This window comes from Misgurnus anguillicaudatus, chromosome 1 (genome assembly GCF_027580225.2).
Source record: "Misgurnus anguillicaudatus chromosome 1, ASM2758022v2, whole genome shotgun sequence".
In the NCBI taxonomy this organism is placed as follows: domain Eukaryota; kingdom Metazoa; phylum Chordata; class Actinopteri; order Cypriniformes; family Cobitidae; genus Misgurnus; species Misgurnus anguillicaudatus.
This window is the reverse complement of record NC_073337.2, coordinates 10574362-10591300: the sequence shown is the minus strand read 5'-3', so window position 1 is coordinate 10591300 and position 16939 is coordinate 10574362. Positions and strand designations below refer to the sequence as shown.

The 16939-nt window shown below is 40.3% G+C and overlaps 3 protein-coding genes across 4 annotated transcripts; 2 read left to right on the top strand and 1 right to left on the bottom strand.

Moving 5' to 3' along the window:
• The first annotated feature begins 1559 nt into the window (after positions 1-1559).
• fbxo7 (F-box protein 7) lies at positions 1560-6472 on the top strand. 2 transcript variants are annotated; one of them, XM_055189723.2, is made up of 10 exons: positions 1560-1714; positions 1905-2032; positions 2253-2469; positions 2619-2849; positions 2925-3069; positions 3152-3235; positions 5076-5171; positions 5491-5667; positions 5774-5820; positions 5899-6472. In XM_055189723.2, the coding sequence occupies exons 2-10, from the start codon at positions 1911-1913 to the stop codon at positions 6205-6207; spliced, it is 1428 nt and encodes a 475-aa protein (XP_055045698.2). In that variant the 5' UTR covers positions 1560-1714; positions 1905-1910; the 3' UTR covers positions 6208-6472. The 2 variants fall into 2 exon arrangements, with proteins under 2 accessions (XP_055045698.2, XP_055045697.2); XM_055189722.2 differs by lacking the exon at positions 1560-1714 and having other exon boundaries at positions 1735-2032.
• Positions 6473-6514: 42 nt separating this feature from the next.
• On the bottom strand, positions 6515-8171 carry echdc3 (enoyl CoA hydratase domain containing 3). The gene is made up of 5 exons (XM_055189724.2): positions 7955-8171; positions 7560-7681; positions 7371-7468; positions 7069-7269; positions 6515-6985 (listed from the first exon to the last, which is right to left on the bottom strand). The coding sequence occupies exons 1-5, from the start codon at positions 8083-8085 to the stop codon at positions 6653-6655; spliced, it is 885 nt and encodes a 294-aa protein (XP_055045699.2). The 5' UTR covers positions 8086-8171; the 3' UTR covers positions 6515-6652.
• Positions 8172-8691: 520 nt separating this feature from the next.
• Positions 8692-16932, top strand: LOC129431714 (uncharacterized). The gene is made up of 4 exons (XM_055189721.2): positions 8692-8936; positions 9689-9869; positions 11421-11652; positions 12995-16932. Exons 2-4 carry the CDS (start codon positions 9801-9803, stop codon positions 14446-14448), a joined length of 1755 nt encoding a protein of 584 aa, XP_055045696.2. The 5' UTR covers positions 8692-8936; positions 9689-9800; the 3' UTR covers positions 14449-16932.
• The last annotated feature ends 7 nt before the right edge of the window (positions 16933-16939 follow it).

The following is a 16939-nucleotide window of genomic DNA, read 5'->3' as shown; positions in this document are numbered from 1 at the left end:
GTTCTATTTAGCCTATTGAGCGCCGCCTGCTGCTCATACACACGTTCTGCAGCGCAGGCAAGAGGCGTCGTATCAACAATTATTTTAAAATGATTTGGTTCATGCTTCCATATTTTTATCGCAGGCAAATCATCGCTGTAGATACATGCAAGCGATCATGATGGTGTTGCTGTGCAAAGATCTGGAATTAATAGACAAATGACATAAGCCCCATATTTCAATAGGGCTCAAAGTACAATACAGTTTCTGGGCCGCGGAGCACCACCTGCTGGTTAGTCAGTAATCGTCCTAAAGTGAATTAGATTTTTACTAAATATTTTCAATGATTTTAGTGGAGGTGCAATCTTGTGGTAAATTTATTAAATTGCAATAAAATAATTGCAGCCGGCTGACTGTATTTGCACAAAACGACATTCATTTTAATTCCCTGCGATAATGTTGCACGTTATATAGTAAATACAATACATAACATATTTGTTAATTCTTTAAAATAATGTATTTATTTAGATCAAGTTTTGTCGGTCTTTCTTTAGTTAGTAGAATCAAATCCACAGACACGCTCCTTCTTTTGGCAAATTATAAAATTGCACATTAAAATACACTGTGATCAGCAGTTAGCTCAATTGTAACGAATAATATTTTTAATACGACACCAGTGTAATTAAATAAATGTATATTAAGTAAAAAAAGTAAAACGTCTTAAATGTCCTAACACTGTCCGGGATAATGCCCCATAATTTAAATAATTTTCATGTATTTATTTTGCTTATATCGCCAGTAGTGATTCGTCAAAATAAATAAGTTATTACAGGTAATAAAATATACACAAGTTCATAATAGTAGATAGTGAGTTAAATTAAATTCTTTTCAAAACAATGTTTCCTTGGATTTCATATCTACATAGTTGTTTTATTGCTGCTATTACATAATATAATTATATAAATTCCGCACAGACACAAACGTTTGTAATTATTTATTTTTTTATTTTTTTATGAACAAATGTACACTTATACATGGCATTCATACTTGTTACGGGACAAAAAAATAAAAATAAAATAAAAAAGCAAGGCGCAGAAATATCAGAAAATAAATTACATAAATAAAAAGAAATAAAAAGTAACACAAAGGGGTCAATCATTTTCTAGAATGTCAAAGTCTTTAATCAATCCAGCAAATTTACAAGCCTGTTTGCTTTTCATATAATATAAAGAAGGGAGGTAGCTATCAAGAAATATTTTAAAGTGAATTTCCTTTGCGGAACTACTGGACACCTTGAACTCATAATTTCTGAACAATAAACTTATCATAAACCCGTAATACATTATTACGGTAAAGATCCCCAGAATACAACTTTGAATTAAAAGAAGATCGAATGAGTTTATTGGGAATCATTGCCATGAGATCATGACCATAAAAAAAGAGATGGGAGTTCACATGTGTTTTATTTAGCTCTACACTGAAGGAGCTTCGCACCAAACAAATACAATTCATTGGAATAGCTTTTATGATACGTTCAAATAGTTTACGTTCACCAAATAATTGATATTTTGTACAAAGTTTCAAAAGTAAGTAATGTGACTTCTTCATAGCCACAAACGTAAGCAAAGGTTTGACTGCGATATAATATTGTGGACTTTTATTTTGAAAAACAACTACACTCTGATTTGTCTCTGCCTTCACCGCGCTCGCTCGGGTTGTTGTGACGTATCTGCAGGTAAGAAGTGTTTACATGTCTCGTTTTACGCTTGTCAGTAAATAAATGAACAACTTTGGCTGTATGTTTGCAGATATTGAAAGTTAAACGATTGCTTTAAGTATATGTTTATGTATGCTGCGCTTGACGTCACTAGCGTGTCATTTAATACGAGCTCTTACAATGAAATGAAAGTGAAGGATCTGTGCAGGGCAGAATGAAGCTGCGGGTGAAACTCAACAAACAGATCCACAGACTACAGCTGGACGGTCCGGATCCGACCCTGTCTGATCTCAGTGATCGGATCAGAGACACTCTTCTGTCTGAGTGGGGTTTGCGGTGAGATTTGAGTTCATTAATAATTGCTCTATTCATTTACCATGGCATTTACATAGTAACGTCAGGAGATAACCATGCTCCTTCTTTGTAAATGGACGGAGAGATGATGTTTAAAATCAGCATTCTTTTGTATACCACTGCAAAAGAAAACACACATTTGACTACAAACATGAAACAGCATCTGTGACAACTAACCCCGGTGTCTCCCATCTGTGTGCAGCTCTGATGTGGAGTTTAATCTGTCTCTGAATGGAAAGGAGGCTCTGGTGGACACAGGACAAACTCTCTCCTCCTGTGGTGTTGTTTCTGGTGATATGATCAGTGTGATTTTGCCTAAAGGCAGCCCTCAGCAGGAACGACCTGAGCCACAAAACAACAGCAATGCAGCTGTCCAGCAGGAACAAAGGCTAACGGATACGACCGGCACACGTGAGATGGTGAGTTCTGACCCATTAAGAGAAACACACGCACACCTCCACCAATCCTCAAACTGTCCTGAGGAGGAATTTGGAGAGAAACTGCAAAATATGATGTTGATTTTCTGTGACTCAGCATGTATGTGTGATGCTGGTGTTTATCTCCTCAGGCTGGACACACTGAGAAAGATGCTGAGCAGGAGCAGTGGGTGGAGGGAGATGAGGGGGGAGTGGCATCAGAAGGCTCCGCCCCTCCACCGCTGCTCTGCTGTGAGACTATGGAGGGTTTGATTCCCCACGCTCTGGAGAGGCTGCTGGACTCGGCGAGCTGTCAGAACCCATCAGACTGTCTGATGCTGGCGACACATCTGATGCTGCTGGAGACTGGCTTTAGTCCACAGGTCAGAGGTCATAAGCCTTTTAAAACACAATGTTTTACATCATTCTTGTCTTACATAGTTTATGTCTTTTCTTAGGGTTCTAGCGTGAACTCGGGGGAGATGCCGATTGGCTGGCGGGCAGCAGGGGGCGTTTACAGGATTCAGTATGGCCACCCACTTCTGGAGAACAGCGTGGTTACGGTGGTCGCTGTGCCGATGGGTCAAACGCTCGTCATTAACTGTAAATGAGTCTGCATACAGAAGCATTAATAGACTCGGTCCTGTCTGAACGTCTGATCATTTATTGTATTTTGTATGAATAGCTGTACTAAAGATGGACAGAAGTTTGGAGAGCTCTCATAAAGTAATCCTGAAACCAGATGCTTATGTGACACCTGAGTGGGCAGGTAAGAGTTCAAAGCAAAAGTGAATCTGATATGGACTGATTACAGCGGGGAAAATAAGTATTTGACACATCAGCATTTCCATCAGCAAGGGGACCTCCAAGTGGGGTATCGACACAATTTCCACCAGATGCAGCCATCAAGCCAAATATTGAATTCATACAAAGAAATCAGAACATTTAAGTATACAAGTTGAGTCATAAACAACGAGTCAAAAAAAGCCTTTGTTGGTGATTACAGCTTCTAGATGCCTCTTGTATGGCGAGACCAGTCGTCTGCATTGCTCAGGAGTGATTCTGGCCCATTCTTCCACACAAATGGTCTTTAAATCTTGAAGGTTCCTTGGACCTCTTTTATGAACTTTGATTTTCAGTTCTCTCCATAGATTTTCTATGATTGACTGACCACTTTCATTGTTTCCTTGGCCTTGTGTTTGGGATCATTGTCTTGCTGAAATGTCCACCCTATTTTCATTTTTAGCTTTCTGGTAGATGGCAGCAGATTTTTATCTAGAATGTCCATTTCTCCATTTATTCTGCCTTCAATAATATGAAATCATTTAGGACTAAAGCAGCTGATATCAATTAGTACTGATAGGGGGCAGGGTTTCTCTCTCAATACTGACAGATTTCAGGTAATCTCCTGGTGATCTTTCTATGGCATTTTGCACCTTGTTCTCTTCATGTGTTCAATACTTATTCCCTGTGTCATTTAATTTTATTTATTATGACTCAACTTGTATACTTAAATGTTCTGAGTTCTTTGTATGAATTCAGTATTTAGCTTGATGGCTACATCTTGCTAAAAAGCAGCCCAAAACCATAATGCTTCCAACCCAAACTTAACTGTTGGTATGGTGTTCTTGGGGTGGTGGGCAGAGCCATTTCTTCTCCAAACATGGTGTGTAGAATGACTGCCAAAAAGTTTAATTTTGCTTTTATCTGACCATACTATGGTCTCCCAATAGTCCACAGGCTTCTCCGAAGGCTCTTTAACAAACTTTAACCGAGCCTCAACATGCTTTTTGTTCAGCAATGGAGTATTGCGTGGCGAGCGTGCATGGATGCCATGGCGGTTCAGTGCGTTGCTTATAGTTTTCTTTGAAACAACATGGCCGGTTTATGGTGAAGTGATGCTCTTTCCATTTCCGGATAATGGCCCCCACAGTGCTCACAGGAACATTCAGCATTCTGGAAATGCGCCTATAACCATTCCCATCAAAATGCTTTTCAACGATAATATCTTGAGAGAGTTCTTTGCTTTTACCCATCATGAAGTCTTTCCTGAGTGCATCCTGGGTAATCAGAAGCCTTTTTAAGCCATCATTTAGGACTAAAGCAGCTGATATCAATTAGTACTGATAAGGGGCAGGGTTTCTCTCTCAATACTGACAGATTTCAGGTGATCTTCTGGCTTTCTATGCCATTTTGCACCTTGTACTCTTCATATGTTCAATACTTATTCCCTGTGTCATTTTACTTTATTTATTATGACTCAAGTTGTATACTTAAATGTTTTCATTTCTTTTTATGAATTCAATATTTGGCTTGATGGCTACATCTATTGGAACTTTTGTGTCAATAGCCCACTTAGAAATCCCCCTACTGATAAAAATGCTGATGTGTCAAATACTTATTTTCCCCGCTTTTTTTGGAAATGCTGTCAATCGTCACAGAAAATAATCAACAAGCATAAATTGTTTTTGCAGTCATGCACTTACATTAAAAGTTTATGGAGCCAGAAGGTTTTTGTAAATGCCATATTGTAAACATTTTGTTAACAGAGGGATGTTACTTATTTTGTGTATTAAACCCAGAACAATCCTCTCTCTCTCTCTGTGCAGGTGGTACTACAGCTGTGGTCTATAGAGACTTACAGAAACTCTCTCGTCTCTTTAAAGATCAGCTGGTGTATCCGCTCATGGCTGCTGCCAGACAGGGTAACTATTGCAAACATGGGCTGCATCCATAATCATATACTTTCTTGAATGAGTACTTATTTTGAATGAGTAAGTACTCAAAAAAGTATGTTTGATGTAGTAGAAGTGTAATGTAGTATCATCTGCTGTCCCATGTCCTCATTGGATAGTAAGGTGTCCATTGAATGCACACTTCAGAATCCAATCAGAAGTAGTAGGTCATCATTTCGGACATACTTCTGTATAGTATACGTGTGGTTTGGGATGCAGCCATGTGTTCACTTTCTCACTCGTGTGTGTGTATGGAAAATATTTGACTGTGTATGTGTGTCGCCCTTAGCGTTGGGACTACCCGCTCTCTTCGGTCTGGCTGTTCTTCCTCCCGAGCTGCTGTTACGTGTTTTGCGTCTGCTGGACGTCTCATCTCTCGTCTCGCTGTCGGCTGCGTGTCGAGACCTGAATGCTGCGACTCAGGATCCTTCGCTCTGGAGACACCTGCTCCACAGAGACTTCAGGGGTAACACAACTATCACTAAATAAAGATTCATTACAAAAACACACAGTCATTTTAAACACACTTGTGTTTCACATCTATAACTGAGGCGAGTGTGTTGTGGTTGCAGTGTGTTTTCCTGCAGGCACTCAGCACAAAGATACATACTGGAGAAACGTGAGTTGAATCAGCCAGTTTAAATAGAACTTGACTAGTTTTTTGTAATCTAACTTTGTGTTTTTGCTTTGCCGTTAGCTTTACAAACAAAAATATAAACAGAGGAAGGAGATGGAGCGAATGAGCAGATGCAGGTTTTACCCACCCCACCTCCCTCCAATTTACCCTCTTGCCCCCATCCCACCTGAACCCCTTCCCCTCTACCCCTACCCTCCTGGCATTATCGGTGGAGATTATGACCAAACACCCATCGTCCTACCCCGCCCACGATTTGATCCCATCGGTCCGCTCCCAGGTCATCTCCCGGGTGCGGGCGTTTCCACAGGCCGGCGGCCTCTGAGACCGGGAGGAAATCGACCGGTGGACATCAGGAGAGGATTTATCTGAATCTGAGTGAAATATTCCAACACAGACCAAACTGATGGATCAACTCACAAGATACATATTTTTTTTCAAATGATAAAATCATTTTGAGGCTGATATTTTCTTTGTGCTCTCTTCATTAAGGTGTTTTTACATCATACAGACTTTAGAGACTAAAACATACTGTTTGATGCCCTTAACATATTGATATTTAAGTGTGGCCTAACCAGTATGCAGACCCGAATTTGATGTATTTCTGCTTTCTGACACAATAAAAAAAGAACTGATATCTTGTTTATGTAGAGGAGTATGCAAACGGGTAGACGTGAAATAATCTCAACGAAATATTTTACTTTAAACACTGAATGGGACAAATTTTGTAGCACAAAATAAATCCTTCTAGCAGTTTTTATAGAGGTCAAGTGTTTCATTTTGAGATTAAACGGTTTGTTGGTGGTGTAGCGTTAAATCACGTGTTGACTTTCTCAGGGCTGTTGCTCCAGACCGGGTGTCGTTTTTCCAGGAATGCCCTGATTCCCTCTTGCCCATCCCGAAGCGTCAGATTCTCCAGCATTGCAGCGCAGGCAGATGCGTACGCTGCATCTCGACCCTGAGACATCTGCTTGTAAAACGCTGCTTTACCCAGAGCGACCACAGGTCGGCTGGACTCGCACACCCGTCTGGCCACGGCCAGCGTCTCTTCCTCTAACCGCTCCTCTCTTACCACCTTACTGATCAGCCCATGCAGCAGGGCGTCATGAGCCGAGATGGGTCGACCCGTGAATAACATCTCCATGGCAACCTGGAGGAACATGACACGTTACTTCCTCTCAAGAATTTAGATTTTTTAAACCCTACGTTCAAGACTGAAGGGTGTGACGTCACCTTTCTAGGTACAGCTCGCCCTAACGCCACGCCCGGGGTGGAGCAGAACAGACCCACGTTAACTCCAGGAGTGGCAAAAGTCGATTTATCTGTTGCTACGGCAATATCACAGCTGGCAACTAACTGGCAACCTGCAGCAGTGGCGACCCCATTGACCATAGCAATGACTGGCACTGGAATATCCTGAATCAGATTCATGACCTTTGACCCAAATCAGATTAGTACAGAGTTATAAACTGCAATACCAGTAATGAGACATTGGTAAACATTTTGTGTTCTGAAGAGTCATCATCACTCCTGACCTCTGTACATGTGTGAAACACCTTGCTGTGGTACTCTTGACCCTGTGTGGAGGTTAACTCCTTCAGATCATGACCTGAAGAAAACACTGGACCCTGAGCTAGAGAGAGAGAGAGAGAGAGAGAGAGAGTTAGCTGGAGGTTTCTTACTGTGGTTGGTTATTTATTTTCAGATAATTGATTTTAGTTTGCCTGATATAATGATCACACGCAGGTCTTCACTCTCAGAGTCTATCAGGATGTTTTCTCTCAGAGATTCCAGCATGGGTAGAGACAAAGCATTCCTCTTTTTAGGATTATTCAAAATAATCCTCCTAAAATAATGACATCAACTATGAATGAGATATACCAAAAGTATCTCTACTCTGACCCAAAATATTGCGTTTCATGCCACTCTTAATCTGTACATCTTAGTCTGGCTAAAACGATTTTAAAAGCTATTTCTAGCAGACTGAACACTTTTATATCAAGCATGTGTCTCAAAAAATGACTGTAAATCTCTTTGTGTTCATGTGATACGGTCAGAGGTCACGCGTGAGTTAATGACGCGAGAGTTTTCGGGTCACAATCGGAGGAGATTTCTTCACCTGATTCCGTTCTGCTGTTGTCTCAGAGTCAGAGATGAAGATTCAGACTTTACATTTCTCGTCCACACCCTACACAACTTACTCTTGGACTTCAGAAGATTTGACACTCTGTAAAATCCACTTAAAATCATCTTGAGTTAGCTGAATAACCTCAGAACTGTGAAACTAACGTCAGCTACAACACCGGATATTCTCTCCAAAATAAAAGTCCTAGCAAATTGAATCAGAGTGATAAATCATTAATTCCATTAAAAATAAAATGCGCATTCCTTAATTTACATAAACGGGAATCACATCACGTGAGGCTCTAAGTAAACGTTAGTTTTAGGAGTTTAAGACTTTTGGTAATAGATTTAGATTAGACGACAGGTGAACAAAAGCCTGTTCTCGATTTTATGATATTTTGTGAAGAATAGAATTTCAGAAGTTAATATTTATGTTAATAATAAGCTGCCACACGAGGGAGACATTTTGTGTGTTATTGAACAACTGTACAGTACATGTGAGGACTGAATCATATTTTGCAGTTTCGATTTAGACGTGTGAAGAAACGTGTGTTCCCCCTCTTATCAATTACTCATAGACTCTTTACACAATATCCCGATGCATTTAATTTTTTAATACACTTGACATTTAATTCACAAATTAGTGTGAGAGTTTTTAATTTATTATGTATTAATTCTGTGAATCCACTTTTTTATTGAATCAGTCGCGCTTGCTTTATGACCAATACATATCTGGAGGCTTCTTTCATCTTGTGGAAGAAACCTGATTCTCCCGTATCATCATCATTTTCGTCATCATTATAAAAAGGAGGAGCTCGCGCTCATTCACGCGCTCAAGAAGAACCAGACGAGTCAGTTCACGCGCGGAGCGACTCTTTAAAACACTCCACAGAGATCAAACACAACACAGCACAGAGATCAAACTCAGCGTAACAGCGTTACTATTAAGATTTACTTCTCTGTTTCAGGATGTTTAGGTGAGTTTTTCTTCTAAATAATCTTACGTTTTCAAATCACTTTTTATTTTAAGGGTCAAAATATTTATTTTTATATTTAGTATGTTTTAACCTAGAGAAATTAATATTTTTTATTACGAAGCCTTTTTTAAGCACAGTTAAACCACCAGCTTATTGTTTAACATTCTGGCGATTTTTACTCTAAAATGTTTGTTACGTTAAAAAAAAGTAAAAGTAAAAATGTACTGTAGTAAAAAAAAAAATTATTTGTATTATCCAATTGTATGTATACATCATTGTACTATTGAATAGATGCTAACAATTAATTGATGAACAACAAATATAAAGTGAATTAGATTTGTTCCTGGGATGAAATATGACCTGCTTATATTCATCCATATATTATTACACTTTTCTTTGTGTAGAAATGTGTAAGTGATGTTTATTTGCCTGCATCAGTATTGATGAATAGCACATAAGTAAATATTTACTTAAGTAATAAGTTAAATGGCTTGCTGACATAAAATACCTTTGTTGTGCCATGTCATTTGTATTGAATCTAAAATAATTTTAAACATTATTGTACTAATTGCTTAGTAATTATTCAGGCAGTCAATCATATTGACAAATGTTTAAAATGTGAGATCTTTTATAATGACTTTGAATGCACAAACAATCCAAATGAATTCTGTGTGAGTACATGAATATTTCTAAAGGGATCCTCATATAGTGTAATAAATTTAATGAATTTTTATTTGAATCCTATATTTCAGTTGTATGTGATGATGTGATGGGTCAGTCGGGTGTGTGGAAATGTTTCACACATGACCCCTGACCTCTACTGTTCGACCCAATACAAGACACCATGCCCCTGATCCTGTAACTATGAACGTACACATGCACAACAGTCGGACGCCTCTTTACAGGCTGAATGGCTATGAGAACCCACACTCTGTGAGTATTATAATAAATAAGTATATTATAAATTAAATCTTTTCATTTACTTCTGTTGTTTGTCCTCTGAGCTAAACTATAGTGCGTGTGTCAGTGATATAGTTAGTCAGTGGGTGTGTGTTAATGAGTTACTCATTGTGTGTGACACTCTGATGGAAAAATGTTATTGTGTAGTTAAAAGGTAAAAATGCAGCCGGGTAGCATGAGAGACACATATGACGTTTCACACAGAACCAGCAGGTTTTAGCATGCAGTGCATTTTACTTTGATGACAGAGTCGCTATGTTGTAGTAGTGTCACTATTGTATTATTAGTCATACACAGGCTTTGTGATTTGGACAAGCCTGTAATTCCTAAGGAGGGACGGGGCCATATTTAGAACCTTATGAGTGAGATTTTTAAATTGTATTATTATTTATATATACATTTATTTAATATACAGTACATATACGGAGTATTTGCTTTATTGACACAATCTAATGATCCACATTTTAATATCAGTAAATTACTGAACACTTATTTAATTCATTAGATTAGTAAGTAAACACCTCAGCCACGTGGCAAAACCACACAAAAGACTGTGAGATGCACAGGGCGCAAACGTTCTTCTTCTTAAGTAAATGTTAAAATTGAGTTGATTTAAATCAGTTACGCCGCACGCACATCAGATGTTGTCTTTCTCATATACAATCATTTCCTCGTGGCATTATTGTACAGATTGTAATTTGATAACTGCAGTACACAGACGAGAGAGTTTAACTCTGTGTGCGCGCGCAATAATGAAGTTAAACACTCAAATGATGAGTTGTTCGCTACACAACGAGAAGAAAAGCTGGTTTGCTTTGTGTCTGTTTGACTTTTTAAAATATTAACAGCACAAAATACAGCAAGCCTACAAAGGTGAGCTGTGTGTGCTAAAGGGTTGTTGAGGGTGAAGGGTGTGTCGATGAACACACACCGGACCCATGAACAAGAAGCCCACTGTTTCTCTCTCTCTCACACACACACACACCTGGGCGAGTTTACTAGATGAGTAGCGTCTGTGTTCTTATATTTGAGCTCCACCTCTCTCTCTCTACAGTACCCGTTAGACTCGTGAGGTGAGTTTGGAGCAACTGTGCCGGCCCTAAATGGCATATTTATAAACATACACATCCTGAAATCCTGAATGTTTACATAAGGTATTAGGGGGATAGTTCACCCAAAAATAAAAATTCTGTTATCATTTCCTCATTCTCATGTTGCTACAAACCTGTCCAAATTTCCCCGCTCTGATAAACACGAAGGAAGACATTAGAACAAAGAAATTTATACAGGTTTGTAACAAAACGAGAGTGAGTCAATGATGACAGAATTGTTATTTTTGGGTGAACTATCTCTTTAAAATTAATCTCAGGTGATGAAATATAGCCATGCAGACCTGTTTCTAGTTTCTGGGATTCACTGATACTCGCATGCTTCCTACTTGTAGTTTGGACCTGGTTTTTATTTGTATTTATAGCTGACCACTAGCACCGAGTGACTTCTCTCTCTCTCTCTCTCCTTCTGTAGGAAGACGATCTACAGTTTCTTAGTCTTGAGGAACGGGAGTGTATTTTGTTTTTTGAGAACACCATTGGCTCTATAGAGGAGGAGATCGAGAACGAAGGAGTGGGAATACCTGCACGTAACCACACACCTGCAGAGGTTCGTCCGCGCTCATACACCACCCCGACCCTGAGAGACCATGACATCATTGATCTGGTGCACAGTGAACCCAGCAAGCATACAAACGTCACGCCAGGTATCATAAGCAGAAGATCTGGCATTTTTTATTTTTCCGATAGTAACAAGTTAAAGGAATAGTCAATTTTCTTAAAAAAAATCCAGATAATTTACTCACCACCATGTCATCCAAAATTTCGATGTCTTCTTTGTTCAGTCGAGAAGAAATTATGTTTTTTGAGGAAAACATTGCAGGATTTTTCTCATTTTAATGGACCTTAATAGAGCCCAACATTTAATACTTAACTCAACACATAACAGTTTTTTTCAACGGAGTTTCAAAGGACTGTGGGCGATCCCAAACGAGGCATAAGGGTCTTATCTAGCAAAACGATTGTCATTTTTGACAGGAAAAGTGGAAAATGTGCACTTTTGGACCACAACTTCTTGTCTGGGTCCGGTCCTGTCATGCGCTAGCGCGACCTCACATAAATGCGTAGTGACGTAGGGAGGTCACGTGTTACATATATGAAACGCACATTTGCGGACCATTGTAAACAATAAACTGACACAAATACATTAATTAGTTTCATTCCACATACAACAACGTCGGAACGGGCCTCTTTCTCAACACTTGTAAACACTGGGGCGGAGTTTCGCTTTCGTCCTCTATGACCTCTTGACGTTTTGCGTGGGGTCACGCTGGCGCATCACGACTGGATCTAGACCAGAAGTTGTGGTTTAAAAGTGCTTTTTTTTTCTTGTCAAAAATGACAATCGTTTCTCTAGATAAGACCCTTATGCCTCGTTTGGGATCGTTTAGAGTCCTTTGAAACTCCGTTGAAAAAAACTGTTAAGTGTTAAGTATTAAATGTTGGGCTCTATTAAAGTGCATTTGAAATGAGAAAAATCCTGCAATGTTGAGTGAGTGAGTAAATTATCTGGATTTTTCTTTTAAGAAAATGGACTATTCCTTTAAGAATGAGATCATATAGGTTCCATTGTAAATGGAAGGTTGAGTCAAGCATGTGCAGTATTCTCTGTAGTAAACGCAACAAAAGTTGTGTCCACTACAGAGCACACTGTTTAAGCAAGTGTAATTGCTCATCAGGGAATTATGTGCATGCATAAAATATTATGATTAGTATTCTAATATACAACTATGCCAGGTGTCTCCAACCCTGCTCCTGGTGAGCTACCATCCCGCAGACCTCAGGCCCAACCCAGCTCCAACATACCTGTCTGTAATTATCAAGCAACCCTGACCACCTTGATTAGTTGGTTCACCTATGTTTGATTGGGGTTGCAGCTAAAATCTGCAGGACGGTAGCTCACGAGGAGCAGGGCCGGAGAACCCTGTGAAACCATGTGAAATATTTCTTGCACTATTGGAATTACATTGGCTATTATGTTTTCGTCAGATTTCCAAAGGCCTCCAGAGACTCATTTTGAGAGGAAGTCCAATCGTGAGCCCTTCATAAACGTGTCAGCCCCAGTGTCAGAGGAAGGTGGACATCAGCCCCCGCCTGGTTCTGTTCCCACCCCTGTCGTCATCGCCAGTAAGATTGCGGAGAACCAAGGTGCTAGCAGCGCTTCCACATCCCCTTCATTTCTGCTGCAGCACAGGCGCAGTCTCGAGCTTCCGGGGAGCCCTTCGGCCAAACACGGCCCTCCGACTCACGCCAAGCCTACGCATCTCCCAGACAACATCAGCGTTTTGCTCGGCAGCCGGGAAAACCTTTCCCACTCCATCGCTGCGGAAGCCGTCGACGTGCAAGGGCGCAGGGCCCAAGTGCTAGCTAACCTCAGCGGCTCTGCACACCCTCTAGAGGGTGGAGAGCCATCCTGCATCCGTAACATTCCCACGCGAAGCGTGTCTTTCCAACAACCGACAGCGGACAAATCCAGGTTGGAGGCGCTCTCAAAGCTTGGACTAGCACAGAGGCGAACGCAATCGGTCATGCAGCCCTCTGCAAAAGACTTAAACAACAAAGACAACAGCGCCGCTAGGACAGCTCTCAGAAGTAACAGCACGCCGCCACAAACTTTCAATAGTGTGAATGAGCCCAGAATTCCTAGAAGTGTCCCGGCCAGTAACCGCAACACCAGCAGCGCATCTAATATTGCTGCTAAAGTCCACGGCATGGACACCACAGATCATTCCCTGACCAATAGCACCGCCGACAGACACGACAAGTTTGGCGAAACACCGGCACTAAAAAGCGCTGAGATCACACACAGCGATTTCAACAGTTTTGGTGGTAAGAGCATCAGCTTAAACCCTACAACATCTTTAAAGAGCGAGCAAGTCCCAAATCACAACGCCACAGCGACTTCCTCACCTAAATCAGATGCTCAAGAAATCCACCTCAATAGCTTCGGTGGTTGGTCCCGAGTCATGACGCCATCTGTTGTGCACAGAGACGATCCGAACCGTGGATCCAGCAGCTATAGCCGAACACCCCCCGACACAAGCCACATGCAAAGCCCACCAAACAGTTATGGAGCCAGATCCAAGACCTTCTCGCAAGTAAAAGAGGTTACGAGCTCGCACCACGGAAGCAGGACAACAGATGAAGACCCGCCTACAAGAGACGTGACATCTTTACACCTCAGACCACCCTCTCAGACGGCTGCCATCAGGCCCGCCAAACAGCCTCCCTCACCGGCACAGAGACCTCCGCGTCAGTCCACTCCTCTAAGCCCCACCAGGCCGAAACCCACTCCCCCGTCCCCAGAGCTCCGCCGCTCATCTATATCGAAACCATCCTTCCGCACCCAGGGGGTAACAGTCCAGTTTTCTGGGAAAGGAGCCACTGATGAGGCTAGACGGGATGCTCTACGCAGACTTGGGCTGCTCAAAGGGAGCCCTTAAAAGATCACACCCATATACCCAGGTGTCAGTTGTTTAAATGTTGATCATATTATTAGTTATGGAAGGCCTATAAAGGACAGACATGTTTTTTGCCCCATAATATCCCCCTGGAACCTATTCCCCTGGAAGAAATCTTGCGTTGGATTAAAATAACATAGAAAACATGCCACAAACACCGATCTTTGAAAAGACTCACGTTATCTGCAACTCTTCGGTTCCCTGGGATCAAACCCACGTCCTTAGTGTTGTTGGTACCAAGCTCTACTACTTAAGCTACAGGAACATTTGCAGAACTGTCTCTTTTGTTCTCGATTTGATGAGCTATCAGCTTTGAAAGACAAACACGTTGGAGATCCGTCCTTAGTGTGCAGCTTCCAGTCGTGTGGTGACAGAATCATGGTTACCAAATCCAGAAGTTCACAGTTATAGCCCGGGTGGTTGTTTATTGTGTTTCTCTTGTTTTATGTGCCATGTTGTGCCCATCAGTTTCAAAAGACAAACATGCCATTTCTGTGTTGCTTGGTGGTAAAAGCATGATAATGTGACCAAAGCTCTGGGGTTCTACCCCAAATTGCTCACATGCGCACAGGCAAGTAAGCCTACCCATGGGATATGACCGCAGGGTGGATTGTTTGGGTTGCATCACCCTGCCTTTCGAAAGATTGTTGCAGGGGCTAAACTAATATAATACAATACTATGGATTCTAAACTCACAGTGACGCTTTTATCACATACACTTACAAATGTGTTTGTAGTGTTTTAGTCTTGTTAGTGTGTGAAGCTAGTATGCAAAGTATGCATTTAGTTAACTTACTAAAGTTAGTTTCTTCAGTGTTTTAGTTTAGATAGTATGCAAAGTTTCTTTAAAGGTGCAGTGTGTAAATTTTAGCGGCATCTAGTGGAGAGGTTGCCAATTGCAACCAACGGCTCAGTCCACTGCTCACCCCTCGCTTTTGAAACACATAGAGAAACTATGGTAGCCGCCACCGGAAAAACATGTCATCAACGGAGACATCTTGGTAAAAAAAAGTTTGTCCATTAAGGGCTTCTGTAGAAAAATGGCGGCACAAAATGGCGACTTCCATGTAAGGGGACCCTCGGTGTATGTAGATAAAAAATTCTCGTTCTAATGTAATAAAAACATAACGGCTCATTATAAAAAGTTTTTATACACCCCTCATAATATAGTTTTGTATATTATTTAGCATTTCTGTCAAGAGATCCTTTTAAAAATTACACAATGCACCTTTAATGACTTGCTTCCTAAAATTAATTTATTTTAGTCTCACTAGTGTACAAAGCTAGTATATGCCAATACTTTTAGATACTTTCTAAAGCTTTACTGTTTATAGTCTTATTAGTAAGTTTTTACTAGCTCAGTTTCTTACAGTGCTTTTTATGCCTTGCGTGTGAAATAGTCTGTTTAAACACTTTGGGGTGTTTTCCCAGACAGGATTAGCTTAAACCAGGACTAGGCCTTAGTTTAATTAGGAAATATAACTAGTTTTAACAAACATGCCTAGCTAAAAACATTATTTGTGTGCATTTTATGGCAAAACAAAGGCCACTGATGTATTTCAAGATGTCAGTGCAAGAAGTTTTCAGTTTGGACAGCTCTTACATTTATTCTAATTCCTGTCCGGGAAACCGCCCCTTGATGGTTTAGTTGGTAATTAGTCAGCTTCTGGAAGTTTTATGTAGTTTGGGTGAATCTGGATCATGCTCAGGGAATTTTCACATAAGGATTTGTACTCATTATGTAGCGTATCAAAAAGAATTGTGGCAACAGTGCTATTAGAGTGCTGTTTTATATCTGTCTATTTATAAAATATTTACATTGCATCGTCTGTTAACATGGATGTAGTCTATAAATTTTAACCTGACCAAATGTAAGTGGAGGATTGTGATGTATTTATTTTACTGATGTAATGTTAAATTATGGGGTGGGCACGGGATGGAGTTTTTTTTGTACGACTACAGCACAGATTTGTTTGTTGTGTTTCTCTTCCAACATTCCTCTGGCGTGGAGCACTGAAGATCTCATAAACTGAATGCTAGTTTTAAATTTAGTTCCTCCAACGCTAAACCACAAAGATCCAAATCTAGACAGAAAAACTGCTGTTGGCCGAGTCTGGAAACACATGGAGCTAAAAATCGCCAAAACCATTCATCAAATCTATTAACCTGTGTGTAATGAATCAAAGAGGTTTTCTTGTGTGTGTGTGTAATGTGGATATCAGTGAATGAGTTAAGTGAATGTAGTATGGTATGTTTGTGATTTGTTGTTAATGTTTGTTTTTTTTTTGACTCCGGTTTTTTGCTTCGAAATGAAGCAGTTATTGAAGGATACAGAGTGTGTGATTGTGAACACCACAACACACACACACACATAGTAAAAACACACATTTTCTTTTTATCTCTTTGAACATTTTTCTCCATTTGTCATAATTCAGTATCACTTTCTGAATAAAGATTTTAAACCAATCAGCAT

Excerpts from the sequence above, each read along its gene's own strand:
- fbxo7 (XM_055189723.2), top strand. The coding sequence starts at position 1,911 with ATGAAGCTGCGGGTGAAACTCAACAAACAGATCCACAGACTACAGCTG. Across the intron at positions 2,850-2,924 it reads AGACTGGCTTTAGTCCACAG|GGTTCTAGCGTGAACTCGGG; the intron begins GTCAGAGGTCAT and ends GTCTTTTCTTAG. Across the intron at positions 5,172-5,490 it reads CATGGCTGCTGCCAGACAGG|CGTTGGGACTACCCGCTCTC; the intron begins GTAACTATTGCA and ends TGTCGCCCTTAG.
- echdc3 (XM_055189724.2), bottom strand. The coding sequence starts at position 8,085 with ATGATTTTAAGTGGATTTTACAGAGTGTCAAATCTTCTGAAGTCCAAG. Across the intron at positions 7,682-7,954 it reads CAACAGCAGAACGGAATCAG|GAGGATTATTTTGAATAATC; the intron begins GTGAAGAAATCT and ends TCATTATTTTAG. Across the intron at positions 7,270-7,370 it reads TGTTTCACACATGTACAGAG|GTCATGAATCTGATTCAGGA; the intron begins GTCAGGAGTGAT and ends TTTGGGTCAAAG.
- LOC129431714 (XM_055189721.2), top strand. The coding sequence starts at position 9,801 with ATGAACGTACACATGCACAACAGTCGGACGCCTCTTTACAGGCTGAAT. Across the intron at positions 9,870-11,420 it reads GCTATGAGAACCCACACTCT|GAAGACGATCTACAGTTTCT; the intron begins GTGAGTATTATA and ends CTCCTTCTGTAG. Across the intron at positions 11,653-12,994 it reads GCATACAAACGTCACGCCAG|ATTTCCAAAGGCCTCCAGAG; the intron begins GTATCATAAGCA and ends TGTTTTCGTCAG.